A 22500-nucleotide genomic window follows, 5' to 3' on the forward strand; every position below is an offset into this window, starting at 1 on the left:
GGCCAACGATATTGCGCAAAACCGTTAAGACGCTTGTTTTCCTTTTCTTCCATTGCAGATCTGCAGTAATCGAGGAATATCTTCAAATCCCGGTGTAGCGTGAGTGTTTTGTGAAGACATTGGCATTTCGGTGTAAAAGTGCGTTACAACTCGATGTTGGTCTGGGTGGCCGAACGAATAGGTCCAGTGTTTAGGCCATGGTGTGGTGTAATGCAGTGAACAATGCGCGAACCGATAGCAACCGCACCAGCGCTGACAGTCGGAAACGTGGTGGCGCCATCTACCGCGGCCACAATGTTTGGCATCACGAACGCCCAGATAGTGCAGTCGTTTAACGGTTTGCCGCCCCTACAGGGCGATTGTCCACCGGCCGGACAGCCGTGCATCGTGCGTACAGTGAGCCGGGCCTCATCGATTGGCGGTGCCGGAACACTGCGTTCGCTAAAGTCCATCGGAGGCAGCGGCGCCAGTAGCCCCGTTACGAGCGTCAAGCGGAACAGCTCCAGTTCCAGCTTTAGTAGCAGCAGTGAACGGCGTAGCGTTTTCTACACGGATCCCGAGCAAAGCAGTACGGTAAGTTCGATATGATTACAAGGGAATTGATGGGTATTCTAACTGTTGATACTGTTGAATGAGGAGGACCGTTGCTAGCGATCAGTTCTGGTATGAGCATGAATTAAATGCCGATACGCCATTCAAATGGTTTAAACGGTTTGTGCTAAACTAAACTTAAACTTTTATTATTATTTATTTTAAAAGTATGTTTAACGATTAAAGAAGTTTTCAAACCCTCCAAAGACTCTCGGAGTTCGGTGACGACATAAAAACCCTTAGCATTTAAGCTTGCATCTGGCTAACAATCGAGCAGTTATCGAGGTCTTCAATATATCATAACTTATCTAATTTAAAGTAAAATATAAAAATTCGTTGCTTTTTTTGTCATATCAAGAATTATTATCGAACTGATAGAAACAATTCTTCCAACCGTTCAATCTCATGTTTCAAAATTGGCTTCAATCATAATAGAGATTGATGTTGTACAAAGCATCATAAAGCTACTTAGAAATGTAATTAGATTTATGTTTGCTTTGTTACGAAATGTTCCATTCAATCAACTGGCCAATGATTATCGATGTCTTTACCGCTGTTAGCATGCAGACCGTCAACTTTTAACACGAATCCATGCTAAAAAGGACAACGGTTCGATAAGCGTTTGCGGTATGTTCCTAAGTGGGGTGCTTTCGCGAACATTTCAACCACTAAGAAGTAGGTCTCGAGGGGCAAACACTGGAACGGATTCGCAACTGTTACGTGCTCCAATCGATTCCAAGCTGAAGCGATAAAGCAGCAGCTCGCAGTAGAAACCGTACCACATTATCGCGCCTAGATGCAACTGTAGCGTGCAGATCTCGATGCAGATTAGCCATTGTTTGGTGGTTTGAAGAAGAAGCGCCTAAGCGGTATCTTTTGTCTGTTTTGCTCGTTATGCAATCGACAAAACCATACTGTTGATGGTGGTCGACCGCAAACGGTCGGCAAACCGATCGGCATCTTCAGGACCAGCGGATGAAAATGATGAATGCTTTATTGGCAAGGGTCTATCTACTATGGAGCATCTGGTAGATGCAACGTGCCTTATTGAGTGAACGGAATACTAATTAGATTTTGGCAGACCGAAAATCATTCCAGCTGCAAAACTGAAGGAATAACTTTCTATCTTCTCCCATGCATGGCAGCACGTTGGAAGTAAAAGCCAATAGGTGTGTGGGGGCTATGTTTTAGTACACGATTTTTGTCCGTTTTGGGTGGCCTTTGGTGAGAGGACTTCTTGCAGAGTGCTAACGTAACGCCGTGTTTTCATGGTTTGCTACACAAAAACCTAAATAGAAACCGCTCATAACGATGCTCGTCGGCACGACTCGTCGCCTAAGTGCGGCTTGAAATGACCTCTTTTAAGGTTTATGAAAACGAGGAATGGAACAACGAGTGCGAAACTTTGTAGGGAGCGTTAAAGGAAGGAGCTGTTTTGTTTCCTTTTATTAGGTTAAAGTGTATTACATAGGGCACACATGGCATTAGTAGTTGGCTTACTAGTTGTTGTTCAAAAAATGCTATATCCCAACGAGAACAGTACAGTAGGAACATTGTATCAAATGATATTTACAAATAAAGTTGTCTATGAGCAACATTTGTTGCAAACACACTACAAAACCAAATAATCAACTTCAAAATGGCTTCTCATCATTATGCCAAAGCTCAAATGTTCATTGGTGATTAATGCGGGTATTTTATCAAGCTTCAAGAATTTCTTAACCCGCCAATCAACCATGCAACCACTAAAAAAATACTGTTACCCACAGCTCGTGCCCAGAGGCCACATTCAGTAGGGTTGCAGTTTAGTGTAATGGATCAGGCATTATCGTCCCCCATTGCTGTGGTATTGTTTGTTCGTTTAGAAACCGTATTCACCACTGCTGCCGCAGGCAGGCAAACACAAAAATGGAACCAAACCGCTAAAACTGTTGCACGGTAATGCACAAACAATGCACGATAAATGCAAACGAGCTGTATTTGCCTACCATGCTGGCAGGGGATGCCTGGTGGGCGAATGATAAAAGCCTTCGACGGCTTCAATCAGGCAATAGGCTGGTGCAGGGTTGATGTCGCAGGAAACGAAATCGAAAGTCGCTTGTTAGTGGGGTTTCGTTGCGGATAAAATGGAAGCGACACGATGATGATGCAGTCGACCGATCGATCGAGGAAGCTTCCTCTTAGCGGTTGCGCTGGAGGTAATTTTCATTGGATCGATTGCCTTGTTCTCGACCAGCATGGCTCGAGGGTAATAATCTGACGGTGTGATTATTACCTAATAATTTAGTAAATTTGTTGAAAGTGAACCTGCGGATGGAGAAAACGCAATAAAAAACCCTTCGCTTTTTTGATTGACAGCACCTTCACGGCGTACACCAGATGGAAATGGAAAATGTTCCTCTGCAAAGTTCATTGCCTAACAAAGCTTACAGTGAGGTAGCAACAATGTTAATTATTGGGTCTGTTCATGGGAAGGGTCTAGTGTATAAATTTCTTGTGAGCATATTTATTAATTCCTGGTAAATGACAACTTTACAGAACTTTTCATTTGTTTTATTCAATATCATTTCCGAATTTTCACATTTTTATTCCATTACCTTTTTTCACGAATTTGGGTAATTTATTAAATTTTGAGTAAAAATATCCCAAAACGCAGAAAAACAAATGGAAAGCAAAACAAACTCTTGGACAGCGGGACGTGAAACTCGTTCCATTAAAGTTTTGTGCGGTTATGAAACCGATTAAAAAATATGTCCATTTCAGACAATAAATTTCTTTACGAACTCCCCCTCCAACCTATCCAAAGGCCAACCCACTCGTCTTTGGGCTGACCGCTTTATAAATTCACGGATCTGGGCATGTGCTACTCCACAGGTTTATGATGCCATTGTTAAACAAGCGGATCGGACCGGTTCGGTTGTTCTGACGTCCATACGCTGGCTGGTAGTTTCGGTACGGTGGTCTTCCGCCCGCTACATCATAAACCAACGGCCCAGCCCGGAAGGTGCAGTTGGCTAGTTTACGCAATGGTATTATGCGTTTTGGCGGTAAATTGCTCGAACCTTGCTTCAGAAGTCCTGCTGCTGGGAGGAAGATCATTAATGTTTTGCTGGTTTTCTTGAAGCATTGCCCTGCTGTGCTCAAGCCCACGGATTTGCAGGAAGTAAACGTATCAGTCCACATATTTGTCCCCGGCTGACGGGTTGATCTTCGTCCGTTCAGAAATCGAGCCCGAGTGCGGCCCTGGCCGGGAGGGGAAGATCATTGACATCTTTGTATATGTTTGGCCTCCGGGTGGGTGGGTAGTAACCGCAGGAACCGTCTCTGCGAGGTATCATTAATGATGCAAATTCATGCTCATTGTGGCAGTCGGTTAGGAGAGCCCGCTCGAGTTGCCGTTTCGTGAAGGTTTATTTTCGTTAATGGCTAACGCTGGATGGTGGAATTTAAGTGGTGCTTTGTTAGTTCTGCCTGCATACGAGAGCGCCCGGGTTTGAGTGTCATGTGATGGTTTTGTGGTGCAGATAAATTACGGTCCAACTGGTTGGCCTAATCCAGGCATACACGACACTAGTTTCAGTTCGGGGCGTTACTTTGCGGAACGTACTTGAGGTACACTTTTTGTGCGGCTCTAGGTCATCTAGATAGATGATTTACAGAGGAAAAGTTCAGCGAGCAAAGGCGCCAAGGTATGGGTAGTGTCAAAACATGGATGAATTGCCGATGGTATTCTGATGCCGTACGAACTTTGGCGTTTTAGTGACATTTGGGAAGACCTTCTAAATGAGTTTCATTGTTTATTTCGGTGCAAAACACTTTGATCTAGAAATTGTTTATGTTTTTGCGGGTAGAAGTTTAAATGTCATTTATGTCTTGGTGTACTGAGTTACGGCATAACAATTACAACTTATTTATTATCTCTTCTACAACACTTAACATGACCAAACAGGGTAGATGAGGAATTCAAGGTATGAATAGGACCACAAAGATGATCTCTGCGTACAGTTTGTGCTCAATGTACAGAACAGGAATGTGCATTTTATTGAGAGTTTTGCAAATAGAAAAACCTGGTCAAAAAATCTTATCTTATCACTTATCAGTAATAAAATGATGCATTAATAATTAATCACAATGACAACATGTTTGATCCCCTCAAGACTCCGGGTCCAACTCAAGATGGTTAGAATGTTTGACATAATAAGACCTTAAGGAAATTGCCTTGGAGAACACCCATGTTTACTCAATGTTTTATAAAGTACATGACGTTAGAGAAGGAGTTCCATTCTTACTTAAAGCAATGAGCCAAGATGACTGACAATATGAATTGTTGTCTTTTCGATTAGCCAATATTTTGCCCTTTCACGGCATTTATCCGAACCCAACATTTGGATTTGTGAAAAGGCAAATCCGTAGTTAAGTCTTCTAACAACATGGTTCGACTTCTCATCGGCGCCGTAATATTAGAGTTTCGCCCAGTATATGGATTTGTGACAACCTAATAAGAAATTCACACACAAGCGACAGAAATCCACCATCCGATTACTATCTGACGCCTGTCGCTGTAAAATTTTTCCTTCCCAACAAGCTCTGGCACCCGGGTGCCCAAAACCAAACATAAATCTATGATCAAAACGCAGCAGGTCGATAAACATTCAGTCGTGCGAAACCATTGTCCCGTGCCAAAATCCCACGCTAAAACATCCATAAACGATCACTCCCGGTGTGTGTGCGTATGTCATTAGTTCGGGTGACCGCACGGTGGGACACCGTAAAAGGCAAACCCCACAATAAGCGCGCCAAATGGACGCCATAAATTCATCGTGATCGAGTATAGATCGCAAGCTGTACGATGCTGGTGATGCTGGCTATGTTTGCTTTCGGGCTCCTCTCGATCGATGCGCATCCGGTGTGACAAAAACCGGGGCTCAAATATTGGTTCACTGCGTTGCTGAGATTCCACCCGGCGAGGAATCCAATCAATCTTGTTGGGGATGTAAAATTTCTCCCAAACTCTTCCCGGTTGATAATCGGACGGATGAAGGTGAACGGAATGTCGCACGAAACCCGGACCGGAAGCGTGACTTTCCGTAGCGAGCAAAAAGGGCCGAACAGCATCAATCAGTCAGAAGATGTTGAATCAATGCACTAAGCTGTTGCGGTGTTGTAAGCAAACCAGTTCCGGAAGGAATGGTTCCCGAAAACCCCGCAATCATCTGTGGAGGGCTTTTTCGGGGTGGATGAGAAAGTCGATACGATGTTTCGATGGACGTTTTGTATCATCTTCGGCGTGCGTATTGTGACGCCGCCGTAGTCCGCAAGATGCAGATGCGTAGACCGCGCTACGGAGGTCTCTCTTAACGGGCTCGTCTGCTTGGCGCGTGGAACGAATCGCATTTGATTTCCGGTACTAATCGGTAAACGTTCCGTTCCATTTGGTTTAGCCCCGCGAAACCGCGTCGGTAAAGACGGTTGGTCCGGAAAGGTCGTTGCACGTGAAACAGTTATACCGTACACGTGTACTCGCACCGCCACGACATAAACCTTTGCGAAGGCTTAAAAGTTCGCTGTTTTTTTTTGGTTCTCTTTCCCTGTAGATTTTTCCTGTGGTTATTTATCGCCATACTGAAATGAATGCCTATTGCGTAGGAGATTGCAAAGCTTTGATAGAAATGGAAATAAATGCGATGGCTGCGTCCATTGCGTCCATTTCCGGTATGTCGTCGATGAAGATGAGATTTGCTATAGCTTGAGGTCGTTTCATACACAGAGGGGGTAGATGAAATGGACTATTTTGCAAAGAAAATTAGCTGTATGCAGCCAGTCTCACGGAAATCGAATTCAATCATGGTTGTTGTGGATCGAAATGATCATGTTTTGCAATCTGTATTGCGAATGCTTTGAGTTTCAGTCACTAATGTGTAGTTTGATTTAGACATAACATTTAAAACATAATGTTTCTCTTTACTTTACGTTGCAAATTTAGAAATGATATTGATGATGTAATAGTTTTAGTATTGTTTTGTATTACGTAAGATAAATACATAAATACATACTCCGAGATAAATTGAAAGTAATTACGCAATGATTTCTAAAATCCCAAGGTGACTCTAATGCCTAAATGGCCTAAGACTACTCTATTCTTTCCTTGTAATTCTTCAAATTAGTCCAAGTTAGCTCAAGCTCCATACAGTGAAGATATAAAGTAAAAGCTCTCTTCGGTTCGGGCAATCAAAAATGAAAGAAATTGTCCCCGGTGTGAACGTAAAATTTTATTCAGTTATCCTTTTCCCTTCGACCGTTTCACGGAAGTTCACGCACCGACGCTTTGTGGCAACATTTCAAACGATTATGCATTCTTTATGCAATGCCTACCGAAGAAGCATCCAATATTCATTTGTTTACCCTGTGTGTCGCAGCGTTCGAACCCTGCTGAACAATGGCTTTCGACGACGAGTCACGCCAATTACCATAACTTACACTGCCGCAAACGTTTCAATGGTGCATTCGGTGCTGTGCAAGCGGCAGCTGTGTCAAGAAAAAGTGTCATGAACGATCTGCATCAATCGCCATAATCGTACATTGTGGCACATTAAAGCAAACGATCGCGGTCGCTGGCGGGGCAGGTATTACATTTGGGGAAGTGACGGCACTTCTAATGAATATTTAACAGTCCACGGTAATGCTCCTCGAAGATGCTGAAGAATACCGTCCCGCGTGACCCAAACCCGCGTGAGAGTTGCGCTGAGCTACATTCCGTTTGCCGACCGTTTTGTTGTCGCCGCGGCTGAGTGGGAGAACCCGAAATTGTGCCGGCGTGTCGTGTGATCTTGATGCTTTAAAGTCGCATGAGGGCAAGTGAAGGGTTTACCATTTTCACGGATATGAGGTCACGGTGCACGGTTTTGTTTGTGTGTCTCCATTCCTCCCGCAAACGCACCCGGACCGGTAGGCGCGTGACGGGGTAGCACGTGATTTCACGTGTGAACGTTTGGGACTTTGCAATTCGGGCAGCTGGTGGCTGTTGGCACACAACAGTGCCAACGCAGTTTCGCAAGCCCTGGTGTCTTGTGTTTCGCGCCACCAGCCAACGAACAACAAGGCGAACATCATCGCCAGACAAGCATAAATGTGAATCCCTTGGCCGAACGGGCCGAACGACCGGAACGAAGATCACGATTAGTGGCTCTTTTTACACGCTTCGCCGATGGTGGTGGGAGGGCCTTTCAATTAAAGCATCAAATTACCCCACATTTCAAAACAATATGATGAAACGGCGGTCCGCAAAAGATCGGGAACGGAGTGTATCGGCAACGAGCAGATTCTTACTCGCTGGCATGATACGATCAATTAAAAATTCGCTTTGTGAAGTGTGCTTTTGTTTTCGCATGCGGCTTTCTATGTTTTGGAACGAAAACAAGCAGCGAAAGGAGACCAGTCTGAGACATTAACGTAAACTGTCTTCCAATAAAGCTCAACCCCTTTTTTCGAACGGGGTGGCGTTGATGGATGGTGTTTGTGCAACCGGAGCATGATCGATGGCTGAAGATCAGCTAACTAGCAAGCACAGCACACTTGCCCTGCCAAGAATGATGAAGCCTACCTGGCAGGTTAATCTGCAACGGTTAGACACCCTGTTAGAAGGTACAGTTGAAGCACCCCATAATCATGCTGCTGTGTTTGAAAGAAAATGGCAACAATTTAAGCTTCGGCACTTTATTTATCCCCAAACAGGGGATAAACCTTTCCGTTGGCCTTTTCATTGCAATAGCATTGTACATCGCTTCTTCACATTGTGTAGGTGACCGTCTGCTAGTTTTTGCCATTCTGTGGCTCATTTTATCGACATCGACGAGGGCTTAGTGTCTCTCGGCGAGGAGCTCAAATCGTGAGTCACCGGCGGAAAGTGCAAAAGTGCCCTGAGTGTTGGGTGAAGATTGCCCAGCTGTAGCTAGCTGCAAATGGCACTCGATGGAGGGATCTGGTTGCTGCAATTGGCCATAGTTTCGTAGGCGGCGGATACGCAGTGTACGTGGCCCATCCGTTCCGCTGAAGGTCCGAGTGGGGTTTTTATTTCGTTTTTATGCATTTTTGTTGTTGCGGCAACTGGTACGGCCGCTACGCACCCTGATGACTTGCGGTGGCGTACGGTGTCCGATTGTTAATTACATTATTATGTTAATTATCCGTTGGTGCAATGTAATTCTTTCCCTCCAGACCTTCCGGACGTTCGGATTAAGCGGAGATTTGCAATAGCAAATGACGAACTGTATTATAAATTGAACTGTTGTCTGCAAAAATGCGAACAACCGATTTGAGATGTTACAAAGTCATCTTTAGTACAACTACAACCACCATCAAAATGTTATGTTGTGCTAAAATGGATCTACTTAAATGCTAATTCGTGATCTGCTTGTTAACAGAATCCGCCCATTCCAAAGGCTCCATTACAGTCCCTCCGCATCAAGATACACACCGATCGTTGTAGCTACCTAATCGTTATGATCATGTTTTTCGGTAAAACGATTCCCATCGCACTGGCAGAGCATCAGATCGCCCACGTCCTCCACACAACGCTCCACAGTGCACGGCATGATTGATCGTAGAAATGTCACGGTCAGGTTTGTGTCGGATCGTCGTTATTTGGACGATTAAAATCATAATCTTGTCGAGCTTGTGGACACACAGGCTTTTGCTTACAATCCTCCTATTGTGCTTGTGCTTAGCCTCTGAAGACACGCGCAAAGCATGCCCTTTGAGCTGTGGTCCGGATCTGACAGATCTTTGACAACGAAACACATCTTGACGACCCTGATGCTAGTTTTGTATTGTTACGTTTTGTTTCTTCCATTGCGGCGAGCTTCCCAGCTGTAACCTTCTGGTGCAATGTCGCGATTGTAAGTACCGTTCCCAGTAGCGCATCAGCCCCCTCCCCACCCCAAAAACCGGCTACACCAGACACGATTGTCAGTTTTAGGGCAGGAAACCGAGTCATTTACACGTATACCTAATTTGATTATGACGGCCTGGGGGGAAAATTACACGCGGCTATCAATAGCACCAATCTGGATATATGGCCGCAGCGGAAGAAACGGACGCGCTATTTCGGATGAATTGCACCTCATAAAAGTTCCGTAGATCCGTTTGCCCAGATAGCCGTGATGCTGATCGCAGACAATCATAATTGACAGCTTTATGGTGTGGAATTAGTACGCACCGTTTGAATGTCAATGGAAATAACATTGAAATATGCACAGAAGTCGCGAAGGAAGCAAACAGACGGCTGTGCGATCGAAATGCGAAACCATTTGAAACAACAAGGTCTAAATGACCGTGTCGAACGTGAATCGAAATTGGTAAACTTATTCGTTTAAAACGAACGAAGAAGAGTTTGTTCAATGCGACGTGTTGCTGTTTACGTCATTCCCCACAGTTTGAGTTAGGTTAAGAAATTCTTCTCACTTTAGGCATGTTAGCTCAGCGGTGCTCAGTTTCTGGTTTTTCGCTATAGAGAATTACCCATGATCCGATTAAAAAGCATCAATGATTCGTGACGACGCCCTAACGGCCTGTCCTAAGAAGCGGGACGGTGTCAGAACACATTGACGGTTTTAATCGTTGGCAGCTGATCGTCGAGATCGTAATTCTTGCTTGGTATCGTTTCGAAAATCGTGACCAAGGTATCGAGGTTCGTCAAACGAAAAGAAAGCTTCCCCAAAGGAAAGACAGAGCAAGACCACAATGTCCACAGCAGTAGATGGGTTGGAGTTAGAACGGTGCAGCCCAACTAAGGGCAGGAAGTGATTTAACTGTAGATCTTCGTTGACAGTTTCTATTAGGAATTGATTCTTCGTGATCTCTCACGTGGAGAAAATTAACTGTAGATGGGCAGAACGAGTTCGTGATCATCGCCATCCTTTTTGGGGCGATGCGCATGCCTGTTCCAACAGTACCTTAACAATCAATGAAGTCTCTCAAGGGTCGAAACGCGTTGTGCGGTCTAAGCAACAATTGGCATTGAGGACAACGCCAACGAAAAGATGCTCACGATCAGCATTTGCCAATCGTCTTGGGATCGTTACGAATGGCATTGGGTAGGGCTAAAGCCAAAGTTTCTTTGCCTGAAAGTAAGCAGACATTCCTGTTACCGCTAGAGGATGCTCTAACGTTGTTCGAAGGAAAGTTGTCTGGATCGAATGGTGAAAACGTTGAACCGAGATGATCTCTTCGATCGAGTGTTGGTCCGAAGCAACGACCGATTGACTGGTCCTGCCTTCCTTCGTACCATTTTGTGGCAAGCGATCCAACGCGCAGAGTAACCCCTGGGACTAGACTAATTTGAATAATGTTCAATCTCACCGTTTGCCAAAGGGGAGAAAACTCTCTCTTTCGTTCGGGGAGCTGCATAGCGACTGTGCGTCCGACGCTTGAACCAGATGGTCGTGAACGTAGGCGGGGGAAGATGTGATCAAATCATCATTCCGATCAGTTCCGATCTTCATCTGCTCAAACGCAAGATGCCATCGTACGGATATGTGTTGCACTTTTTTTTTCGCCATACCCCATTCAGTGCTCCATGGGGATTGAGGATGAAGACGCCTGCGGGTCCGGAACGAATAACTGTCTAGCAGCTGAGCGTGCCATTTGTCGCATGAGGACGGAACGCGTGCTGGTGAAGATTACCGACATTGTACGTCACACCGGGCGGTCTCGACAGCACGACGACCTCTGCGTCGTAGACGTGCGGAACCGGTATCATTGGTGGGATTTTACATCTAACAACGCATCAGGAAAGGAGGTAGGTGAATGGAGAAATACCGAGGATCCCGACCGTACATCGTCTTGCCGCATGGCTGGCAGGATTTCCTCCCGTGTGGAGTCGTCTTAATCTTTCATCACACGGATCAGACCGGGGTGATCCAGTCGTGCGAAGTTGGCACACGGGAAACTTGTTCGGCCACATTCTTCATTTGCGTACGATAGAAAATGATCGCGCTGCGGTGCGAGTCTCCAAACACATGGCCGAACTTCGTGCGGCAAAGCGTTTTGTTTTGCTCATTCGCAAAACGGTCGAGTCGCGGCTTTGTGGCCCGAGGCTTCGGACATGCGCATGCCTAAGCGTCCAAGTTCAAAGTCAAAAAGGGTTTTAAAACCTCACTATCAGCGAGGCACACTGGTCTGGTCAGGTTGGGAGACCAGAGTAGCTCGCACAAATTAAAAGACGATTGGACCACCGGTCTAAGCAGGGAAACTTGTGATTACTTTGGTCGCGGAAATGGACTCCCGTGCGCACACACCCGATGGCTATTAAAACGCTGTTTATCGATTGTCGTGCAATGGGCACTCGCGTCACGTCGTGTGTGTGCGACGCGTCAAGAGCCAATGGGTCCCCGTGCTAAGGTCGCTGACAACGGAACGGAAACGCAAGTCAGCAATAATTTCTCTTCCGTGCACCGTTGATTAAGGACAGTGAAAAAGACAGTGAACTAAACAAAAAAACATTAACATTACCCACCGAAGTGGTCTCTTTCCGTCACCGAGATCGACGAGAGCGAACATTCTCCGGCGAAAGACAGATCTTAAGCGTTTGGAACGGACTCGGTGCGGAACGGATGGTCTCCATAATCGGCAAACATCGGTTAACCTTCGCCGGCCACAATGCAGGCTCTAACGTTTGGCTATTAAAATTAATTTAAAGGTGAAATTTTGAACGCTTCCCTCTGGGGCGGTCGGGGGGCTGTTGGAGTTCGAGAGAAATTGGAGCGATTAACCGTCACTTTCGAATCGGGGTCTAGTGGGTTTGTGGGTCTATTTTATTTTTCTGCCACAACACTGCCCCCCCCCATGTGTCGATGGGAGCACGGTCAGGGTTAAACACGACGATAGTGCAAAGTCAGTGAAAACGTAGAAATGTTTACTTTGCCATTGTGCCTTTCCAAAGCAACTTTGGTGCTGGGTTAAGCATCCGAAGGAAGGTTGTATTTGCATGGTAGAGACTAATTGCGAATACGGACATCCGAAAGAGTGCAAACAGGTACAATGGGTATGGTCAGTAACTGCGGCCAACGCTGTCACGTTTTTGAAAATCGAAAGGAAATTGGGACACACGTGCTGATTCCGCCGAGCAGCTCCTTCGATTGCTTTTGTTTTGGGAATGGTTGGTCGTTATGCGTTATGGGAAAGTGCTCGTATCGATAAAGGTCTCACATGTACCCTTTGTTTATCGTAAGGTTTTATAGCATTAGTACTATGGTATAAAAATAATGTCTACCGAAATGGAGGGTTGAAGTACAGAAGCCATAAAAAGTTGGGGTTTTTGGAATGCTTTATCGTTTTATTTTTACGGTTAGAATGGCGTCAAATCTTCATGGCGATTTACGTCATGTGGTAATGGAAATTTCAATTTCATTCCGCATGTGACATTGTTTCGAAACTTTAAGATGTTTTACTTTATTCGCATTAGTTGGTCTTATATGGTTTATTTTGTTCTTACGTTTATCGCTATAAATTCAAATCTAGTGTCAGCACTTTAATAAACGACAAATAGACGAAGCGTTGCTGCTAACTTTATTTCTGTGTGATTAAAATTAATGCTACAGTACTTAAACCTCACAAACAACCAACAATGCAAAATTGTTGAATTGTTTTCCATAGCAAAAGGTCAGCAAGAAATGCACCTCGTATTTATGCAACCGAGGAACATGAAGTTTGGTATTTAACAAAACACCCAACAGCATACCCAATCAGCGATTGTTGCACGTTTCACTCTTGTACTTTGAACGTACCTTTTCCATTCATTTGGCAACAATTCCATACCCAGAACAACAAACGGTAGATGTAGAATGCAGTGTAGAAAACAAGTCAGTTTCTCAAGAATTCACACTACATGAGTGGGGTTTTGTTCTAAAATTCTCTACAAGAAGGGCACACGCCATGCACTAATGGTGTGTTTTTGCACTGTGGTATCATGCCACCAACACAACTTCGGGGCTTCGGAAGCCACGAAAAGTCATATCAGCAGGTGCAGCTAAAGTGCATACGAACAACCCGCAGCAACAGTTTTGCATTAACAGGTTCGAGTGTATCGGGGACAGTGTAGCGAGGTGTTACACGTTAGCACGATCCCACGTGGTCTAATTAGTTAAATCTGAAGCGTAACACGCAAACACACCGTCGGTACGGTTGTGTGCTTGAGGCGACCTTTGCACCGACTGTGCAGTTATCGTTAGGTGAGGGTCTCTACACCGATGACGATGGGAAACTTGGATGCGTGTGGAACCTACCCGGCACGATGATGTTGGACACCGCACGTACTTTGAATGCATCGGTTTGACGGTTGAGTTTCACGAGCGCGCTTTATCACACTATCGATGACGCTCTGGGGTAGAGTTATTTCAGCGGCTATCTTTATCTTCAATCATTTATCATTCAGCTGATGCAGTGGAGATTGCAAAAAAGAGCTGGAAAAACAAATACAATGCAATTCGCTATTCGCCTCTCAGAACAAGATGTAGTTGAACGCGAACCTACGTAGGTTATGTGAGTATACTTGGAAAAATACAACGTCATCAATGTGTAACTCTTAATTTTATCACCATTTCTTATCGGGTGGTAGCTTACAACCCTTTGGTTTTGCAACTTTTATTTACAGTGTACCTATTTACGGTTTCATGAGGGCGGGATTATATTATGTAAACATTCACTGTTTACACGCTTGAATAAGGGAATGCCTTAGGTAATTTGGCATAAGGTTGAAAGACCTTATCAGCAACGATTATTAGTTTCAAATATGGAACTAATGTCATCTAATTACTTGCAATTTACATAACTAATTCCGGTATAATACACATAATATAAGAAACAATCTGTTGAAGATGTGCATTATTTGTGTGCTAAAGATCGAGAAGGCAACAGAACCTACGATTGATCGAAGCAAAGATACACCAAACGAAGACGGTCTGTTTAATGATACCATTTAGTAGATGGGTTCGGGCGGTTCGCAATACTATTAGTGCGATAAGCGATCGGCTCCGCAATCAAAAACCCCCGTACGGCCGCTATCCTTCAATCACTGTCATCACTGTCATTGCTGATTGCGTACATTGCGTCCGTGCGTTTCTTTGACATGCATTTTTAAAACGAGTCGGGCTTAGTGTAATGATAATGGACTGTCTGGTTGGTCCGGCACGAGAGTGAAACCTCAACTCCCCATAACGTTAGCTTATTTTATTACATTGGAAAGTGTGATCGATAATTTAGAAATAAACGATTAGAAAGTGAGCAGATTGGTGCAGGGTATGAGCGTGAGTACAGATTTGTCGGGTGTGCATGTGGAATGCATTGCACTGTAATGTGCAAATAGATTAATAACTCAATGGACTCAATGGGTTTAATGGTTGATTTTGTTAAGGCTTTTTGGATTACTTTAATTTGCTTATGGTGATGTGTTTCAGCAAACTTCTAGTAACAGTTTTTTTTAGTTTGTTTTATTAGCTTCGTGAACTTATATATCTACGATTAATTATCAAACTCTTTTAGATTTTTAAAATAATTTCGTATAAATTTCAACGCCTAAAATTTGGCAGAATTCGACCATAGCTCAAAGTTAAAAGCGTAAAACTGTTGTACTGGAAAATTAAAAGTTATGGAGAATAGTTACAAATGTTGGGTAACATTTCAGAACTTAACTATTAAGTAGTAGAAAGTAGTAGAATAGTAGGAAAGTTGAACTTCGATAAATTGAGTTGAATTTTAATTTATATTTCATGTAGATGTTGTAAATGTTGTCATTTGACCGATGATTAAGTAGACCTAACGGCCTAGTTAACAAAGTGTAACTAAGGTTATAGGCTACAGTACTTAATAGTTTTTATAGCATGATTAGGAAGAGAATATTATAGCAAGATTTTATTTTCTTAGTTTTGAAACAAAATGAAAATTAGTAATTCAGACAAGGGCACAAATAACACTATTTTAAAATAAGTTGGATTAATAAGAGATTGTATTGCTGCAACGGAATGCCAAAATACCTAAAAGCTCATGAATTAATTAAATACATCCTGCCCATCTTTAGGAGAGAACTAGTTTAGCCTGATTGTTGGAGGGTTTAATGCACATGATAATCTCTACTGCATCACTGTATCGCCCCCGCAACTAAAATGTAAATGATTCACTTAACGACCCATGTCCATCAGCGATATCAGCGTGTTAACATTTATCCTTCGCACCGCACTCGAGAGTGGTAAGATAATATTGACCAGCATAACCGAACCTACCAAACCGGGCTGCTGTGGAAAAGATTAACTGTATCCGCTTACCGTAACAGCTGTCCTATTATATCAAGCACCGCATTAAGATCGATGCCATTTAGACGCTATCGGTCTGTGCGTTGAAGTGTTGTTGCTTCTTCCGCGACGATACCTGACGGGTAATTGGTTTCGATGCGCAGGTGTACTTTATCACCATTTGCGACGTACGTGATGATGCAAATATTTGATGATCGGCTGCGATAAACTTTATCAATGTTTTATCTAGCGTGGTGTGTTTTTAACGATATCAAACCTGTCCATTATGTATTGACGGTCAGTGTTTAAAGTTTTGTGCTGGGGTGAACAATCAGGTGAAACGTGTGTGCGTTGTGTGACTCATGATAGCAATCGGTGCGCTAATGTACGAAAATGCCTTACCGTTAGAAAAAAGTGTTAGCCATACGAAGCATAAAATAAAAAATTATTTCAAGTTAGTTTGCAAGCGAAGCCATGCAAATGAAATTTCATGTGCCGCTTTCGCAGTGGATAATCACCCAGCATCGATTTTTTCACGCTCGTTACTTAAACGAACCGATTTTCGCCATCCGGTTTCATCGGGTTGGAAATACGTTATCAACAGTCGTGTGCGCAAAATGTGGAAAATTAATATTGATTAAATCAAAATTTGGAACATTCCGCACTCAGCGATAGGTTTGGCCTCGGCAGAAACTCCCGACAGCATGCAGCTGATTGCATATTAATGCACGCCTGCCGTGATTAACCGTGCCGGCGATTATTCACTCCACCGTGAGATAACGAATGGGCTTTTCGTCGATTTTTTGCACCGAACTTCGCTTTCCAATGCTGTCCATTTTTGCTGGTGTGCAATAAAAAGGGTGTGCTTTCTGATTTTCTCATCTATAACCTAACGAGCAGTTGAGCTATGTTTGAAATTAAATATGTTTTTGTTGTCATTTGATGCTTGTTACTCATATCGTTGCATCAAAACCTCACCTTGATTAGGGCAGGGATATGGTGTTTTGATGCAAGGAAAAAGGAATTTCTTTTTCATCGCTAAAGACCCACTAGAAGTAGAAACGAAAAATCAATATCGAACGTATCATGTAAAATAAACTTCCCGTTTACATTTATAATCGTGAGCTTTTCCCCAGCTTTGAAATTAAAAACAAGCTGTTCAAAGTCATGTCCGTCCTGTTATGAACGCTTATCGTGGTGGTGACCGTAGTTAAAGCAGGGAGAAAAACTAGAACACTTTTAATCCCATCGTAAGCTTCCTCGAGCGAAGTGAGCAATAAATATGCAAATGGAGGAAAATTTACACGTACTACGGAAAAGCGGAACCGGAAGAGCCATACCTCATCTGTGTTCGTTACAACAGGGATTGTAAAACTTTCCTTCTTTGGTGTAAATGAACTGGCACCGTTGCGGACGGGAAAGACTCAGATACTTAGAAGCAATAAAAGTCGAGCTGTTAGTCGGGCTGAGAGTGAACCGTTTATGTTTCGCCTTTATGGTGGCATAGCATTAGCATGGCAAACTTTTGTTAAATTTTCCTTTTTTCCCCTTCTTGCTATCCATTGTACACAGACGGAAGCTGCGGAGAAGTATGATGTGATGACGAATGATGATAGCTGCTCGACGTCAGACGCTTGCAACGCCGTAATGGGTACCGCTTCCGGCGGGGCCGAAGTGAGACGGCAGAGAAGTATGCTGAAGGACCAACGGGGTGAACCGAAGGATGAGGGTACGCTGCGACGACTTGACAATGGGCAGGTACGGCGCAAGCAGCGTCCTTGCAGTGTTCCCGTCCTGGAAGGAGTTATCGGTCCGAAGACCCACCTGAAGCTAGTCAGCCAGGAGCTGGAATGGGAGCGGAAGTTCCGTGATGATCAGCTGTCCCGCATACTGAAGGCCCTGATTGCCTTCGAAACGCGGCTAAAGAACGAACAGTGTCGCATTAAACAGCAGCTGTACGAGAAGGATGACGTTATCAATCGGCAGAACTGCACGATTAATCGCATGAAGCGGAAGATGGCAGCCGATGAGGGCATCGGTGGCAGTGATGGTGAGGAAGCGACCGCTCCAACGAACGTGGACGAGGTGGCGCAGTATTGTCCAAAGTGCCGCAAAAACTACTACCGGATTGAGTGTCGAACGAGCGGTACGCAAACGTTCGACTACTGTCGAGATGATGGAGCGGAGAGCGTCAATACGGGTAGGTAGTTGGAGTTTGGAGACTGGAGATACTGAATGGTAATAACATTGCGCCCTTTACTCTTTCCCAGAAAACTTATCACTGAATAGCGTGGAGTATGCTTCATCGAGCGAAGAGCAGGAATCGTCACTGTACGTGCGGGCCAACTCGTTCAAGGATGCCCGGCGCAGTCGGAAGTACACGAGCAAGCGCTCCTACCAGGGCTATCAGCGGGGACCGTCACGAGCGAGCAGCTTCAAGAGCAACGCATCGGGACCGGTTACCGGTGCGCTGGCAAAGCTCGTCGAACGCAATGGACGCAGCGGGGTACGGCGGTTAAGTGGACCACGGGAGGAGGAGAGTGGCCACGAAGCGTACGTTAACATAGAACCAAATGCGAATGTGCCTAAAATAGTGATCTACGAAAATTACGAAAGCGACAAGGAGAATGCACGTATGGATCAAAATCGGCAGGAATGCAACAATTACGACAACGTGGAACCATACTCCAATCGTATCGACACGCTGCACGGTATACACGGCCGGAATGGTGGACGATTTGTGGGTGATGGGCAACAGCACCCGCACAAGCCGCAGCAGGAGCAGAGGCAGGAGCGCACGGAAGGACACACCGATTATCGTTCGGTTGGGTCTATGCGTGGGGATGGGAGCGAACAGATGGAGCTGGACGATGGGACCATCTTTTACGAAGCGAATGCCAGTGCCGGAAGTGTGAGCAATCAGCAAAAGTACACCGAAGGGATGGAGATGAAGCAAACGATTGAAACGAACGATGACTGGTATGCGAGCGCCAGCGATATGGAGGATTCGGATACGGCCCTTGGGAAACCGTACAGCAATGCCGCTGTCAATCCAGTGCTGGAGTGTGTCAATCAGGTAAGGACGGATTGCGAACGACAGGGTCATGCGGTGCAAATGTTTATCAATCTTTCGTCTTCTTCACCGTAGATACTTCTTCAACAATCTATGGATGGTTTTGGAGACAGCAACAAGGACACTACCGGCGAAGGTGCTGGCGAGGAGGAGCACTACATTAAGGCACAGCAACCAGCTCCACCACCGGTAAAGGAACCCACGGCCGTTCGGTCAAAACGAGTGCACTTTTCAACGCAAAATAGCATGGTACAGGTGCCGAGGATATCACTCCAACCGACGACTTCAGTTTCTAGCCAGGGAAGTGGATCGGTCCACCGGAAGGATGATAAAGTTTCACCAACGTACGAGATCCAGAGCATCTACAGCAACGAATACGAACCGATCGGGTCGGAACAGAACTCGTACTCGAACTATTACGTCGACATGGAATCGAAGCTGGGTTCGGAGGATCGTGAACGCGAGCAAGCGTTGGCGGAGAAGCGAAAAACACCTCCAGCGTTACCACCGAAACCGGCCAATCTTTTGAAACTGCAACAGCTGTCCAAAGGCAACCAGCAACAGAGGCAGCTAGTGTCATCGCCGGCGAAAGGACGCAGCTCCTCCGCCCAGAGTGACATTGCCGAATCCGAGCCAGACTATTGCTCCATCAGCGAGATCCAGGATTCGGTGAAATGTGTTCAGATTGTGGCAGAAATTCATAAGGATGCGTGCGAGGATGACTACTCCATAGTGGGCGAGGAGGAAAAGGAGAAACTGCAGCAGCAGCAAGAAGGTGTGACCCGGGTGGAAGCTGACGACACGAGCGGTAAAAAGAGTTGCAACGAGCTGGAGGAATCGTTTGCGGACGTACCGAAGCTACCTAACGTGGCAGAAATAGTGCCTCCGAAAAAGGAACCACTGAACAAATTCATTGCCCAAGATAACTACATTACGAAGTCGTCCAGCAGTAGTTCAAGCAAGGCGAGCCATTCGAGTGGAGGTATTACAGCTAGCAGCGGTATAGCTGGTATAGCAGCGAGTGTAAATACACCCAGCAAAAAGGATGGAGAGTTCCGGGAACAGTTGTCGGAGATTATAGCCGAAATCAACAAGCAGTCGCCCGCTATTCGCAATGCATCGAAAAAGCAAATCCCGGTAAAGGATCTTAGCCCGGCATTTCGAGCTGTTAGTCAAATACCGAGTGTAGCGTTCCAGTCAAAGTTGAAACCAGTGGATAAGTTGAGCTTCCTTTCGAAAACATCCACGGCCGGCATGTCTGGATCGATTCCCAGCTTGATTCACACGACTCCGAAGCTTTCAAGCTCGATTGCTCGACCCTCGATTAAGCCGTCCATGTTGAAGTCGTCCCTCTCGACGAAGGCACTCTCCAGTACGAATCTTACGCTGGGTAACCAGTTTGGCAGTCCGGTGAAAACGGTCTCATACATCCCCAACCTCAAGTCGCCCAATGTCAATAGTCCTCTGGTCGGAGGCGTTGCAGCTAGCAATGGTACCGCTAGTGCTGGATGTTCACCACTTAAATCATCCTCCACCTCAGTAAAAAAGGTAGCGAGCGCTATAAATCTCGCAAACGGATCAGCCACGGTTTCTCAGACATCCGTGGCTTCAGTTCCGATTATTATTGCTGAGGATAGCAAACTGCCCATACAAGCGGAGTTCGATTGGTACAATTTAGACGCCGAATACGGGAAGTCCAATCAACCGGATGTTATCGTTGAGGCAGATCCAAGCTCGAACGGGGAAGCTGAAGGAACAGGTGACGAAGAGGACAGTGTGTCATGTACCGAAAGTCCTTCCAAAAAGAAGGTACTCAAGGTAGAAGCTTCCAACGGTGTAGCGGTAGCCGAGGAACGGTCGTCAACCAGCGCAACGACCACCGATAACGGTAGCAGTGAGTGTGAGGAAGAACTGGAAAACGTGGAGTACAATCTGGACGAGGAGTACAAAAGCCTGGGACCAATCGTGCCACCACCGGACATTATACAGAAAAGTGTTCACCCACCGATAACACCGCCGAAGAATGGGAAAATCCCTTACAACAGCTTGTCCTTCAAGGAGCTGATGCAGCTCAACGAAACACCCAAATCGGTGCAGGAAGCAAAGGCAAAACCGGCCAAGACTGCGCAAGGTACGGAGAATGTACCGAGCGGGAGAAATTACGAACATTTCCTGGACGATTCCGGTCTTTGCTCGAAGCCCATCATTCTGCCAAGGAAGAAGCGTGTGTACTATTCGGGTCCGTTCGTATGAGATGATGTGATGGCATGTCTGTATAAGCAACTGACATGGATCCTGGTAATAGTTTATTTGTTATTCGATTTGTAGGTAAATTGTCTACTTTTGTATTCTTCCAACCTTATACGCGTTGAAATGCGCCAGAATTAGTGGGGGTCTAATATCTTACTGAAACGTTTACAAATAGAAAACATTTCCCAGTGCATTATGAAGTGAGTAGTGAGCTAGGAATAAAGTTTTACCTATCGTCCGACACTAGACTAAAGAAGGTGAACTGTGCCAACATTGAGAACTCTGACTGTATTTTGCAGAAAGTATATAATAAGTACGACGGATAGATCGTTTCCTTTTCCTGGCGAAAAGGTTTAACGCTCGCAGTTCTGTTTAGTGTTTGTCCGTTCCATTTTATTGGCGCGCACAGTGCTCAGTGGGCGTTCGTGGATCATAAGCGAGTTTTGCTAGACGATTCATTCAAGAGTTAATCACATTTCCCGACCGTGGTCCCTGCTACCATTCGCGCACGATTATTGCATTGAGCACCCATGGCACGTCGCATCGTTCATCGGTCGTCACTCCGTAATCGGAACGGCGTTAATTAGATCAACTCTGGTTGGTCGCGCCTGTAGAGGTTTGCTTTCGCCATCGTTTATGCAAATCCGATCAAGTGCGGACACTGGACAGCTTCGGTTAAAATAGTCCCATCGGTTCGGTCAGTTTACCCTGGGCCGCGTCGGTTGGGACAATGCTGCTGTGACGTCTCTGTGTTTGGAGTTCATATGTGGTGAAGGTAGTTGAACGGTTGTAATACGGTTAAAATATTGATGATGCACCAATATGAATGGAACGAATGTGACGAACATACTAATTACATACGTGCTGAATTATTCACGCAATCATTCATCATGCAAACAATGCAGCTTGGAGGGCAAACAAAAAATGGTAACAGTTTGCAACTTTAAATAGCACGTCATCGTTTTAGGCAAATCCCGTTCGGTGAGTTCACATTTTGTGTTCAAGGGAAGTGAGAAAGATTAACTATTTACAAACAATTAGAATTTAGCTCGAAAATATGAGACAGCCGGTTAATTTGTTACACAGTTAGGCCAATAGTTATACCTATAGTTGTGTCCCGCACGGTGGAAGTGTATAAATATCTAGAAATTAAACAATAATTGAATAGGCTCACAGTAACGGGCAGCGGAATTCCATACTTTCCCACCTCTTACCCAGTCGTAGCTGGCCAACATCTATGTTCGATGGAGTTAGTTTAGCACAATCTACCAACAAGTCTCGCGTTGAATTAATTGTAACCATCCG

General features: G+C 45.1%; 1 protein-coding gene across 1 annotated transcript; it reads left to right on the forward strand.

The window, feature by feature from the left end:
• Nucleotides 1–222: 222 nt before the first annotated feature.
• Nucleotides 223–21198, forward strand: LOC128714703 (uncharacterized). Its single transcript, XM_053809581.1, has 4 exons — nt 223–573; nt 17445–18072; nt 18143–18948; nt 19021–21198. Exons 1-4 carry the CDS (start codon nt 223–225, stop codon nt 21196–21198), a joined length of 3963 nt encoding a protein of 1320 aa, XP_053665556.1.
• Nucleotides 21199–22500: the final 1302 nt, after the last annotated feature.

The sequence above is a fragment of the Anopheles marshallii genome, chromosome 3 (assembly GCF_943734725.1).
Source record: "Anopheles marshallii chromosome 3, idAnoMarsDA_429_01, whole genome shotgun sequence".
NCBI classification, from domain to species: Eukaryota; Metazoa; Arthropoda; class Insecta; order Diptera; family Culicidae; genus Anopheles; species Anopheles marshallii.

What these genes read in the sequence shown, in the direction of transcription:
- LOC128714703 (XM_053809581.1), top strand. Translation starts at nt 223, where the DNA reads ATGCGCGAACCGATAGCAACCGCACCAGCGCTGACAGTCGGAAACGTG. An exon ending in ATCCCGAGCAAAGCAGTACG is followed by an intron (nt 574 to 17,444) that starts GTAAGTTCGATA and finishes CATTGTACACAG; the next exon opens with ACGGAAGCTGCGGAGAAGTA. An exon ending in TGCTGGAGTGTGTCAATCAG is followed by an intron (nt 18,949 to 19,020) that starts GTAAGGACGGAT and finishes TCTTCACCGTAG; the next exon opens with ATACTTCTTCAACAATCTAT.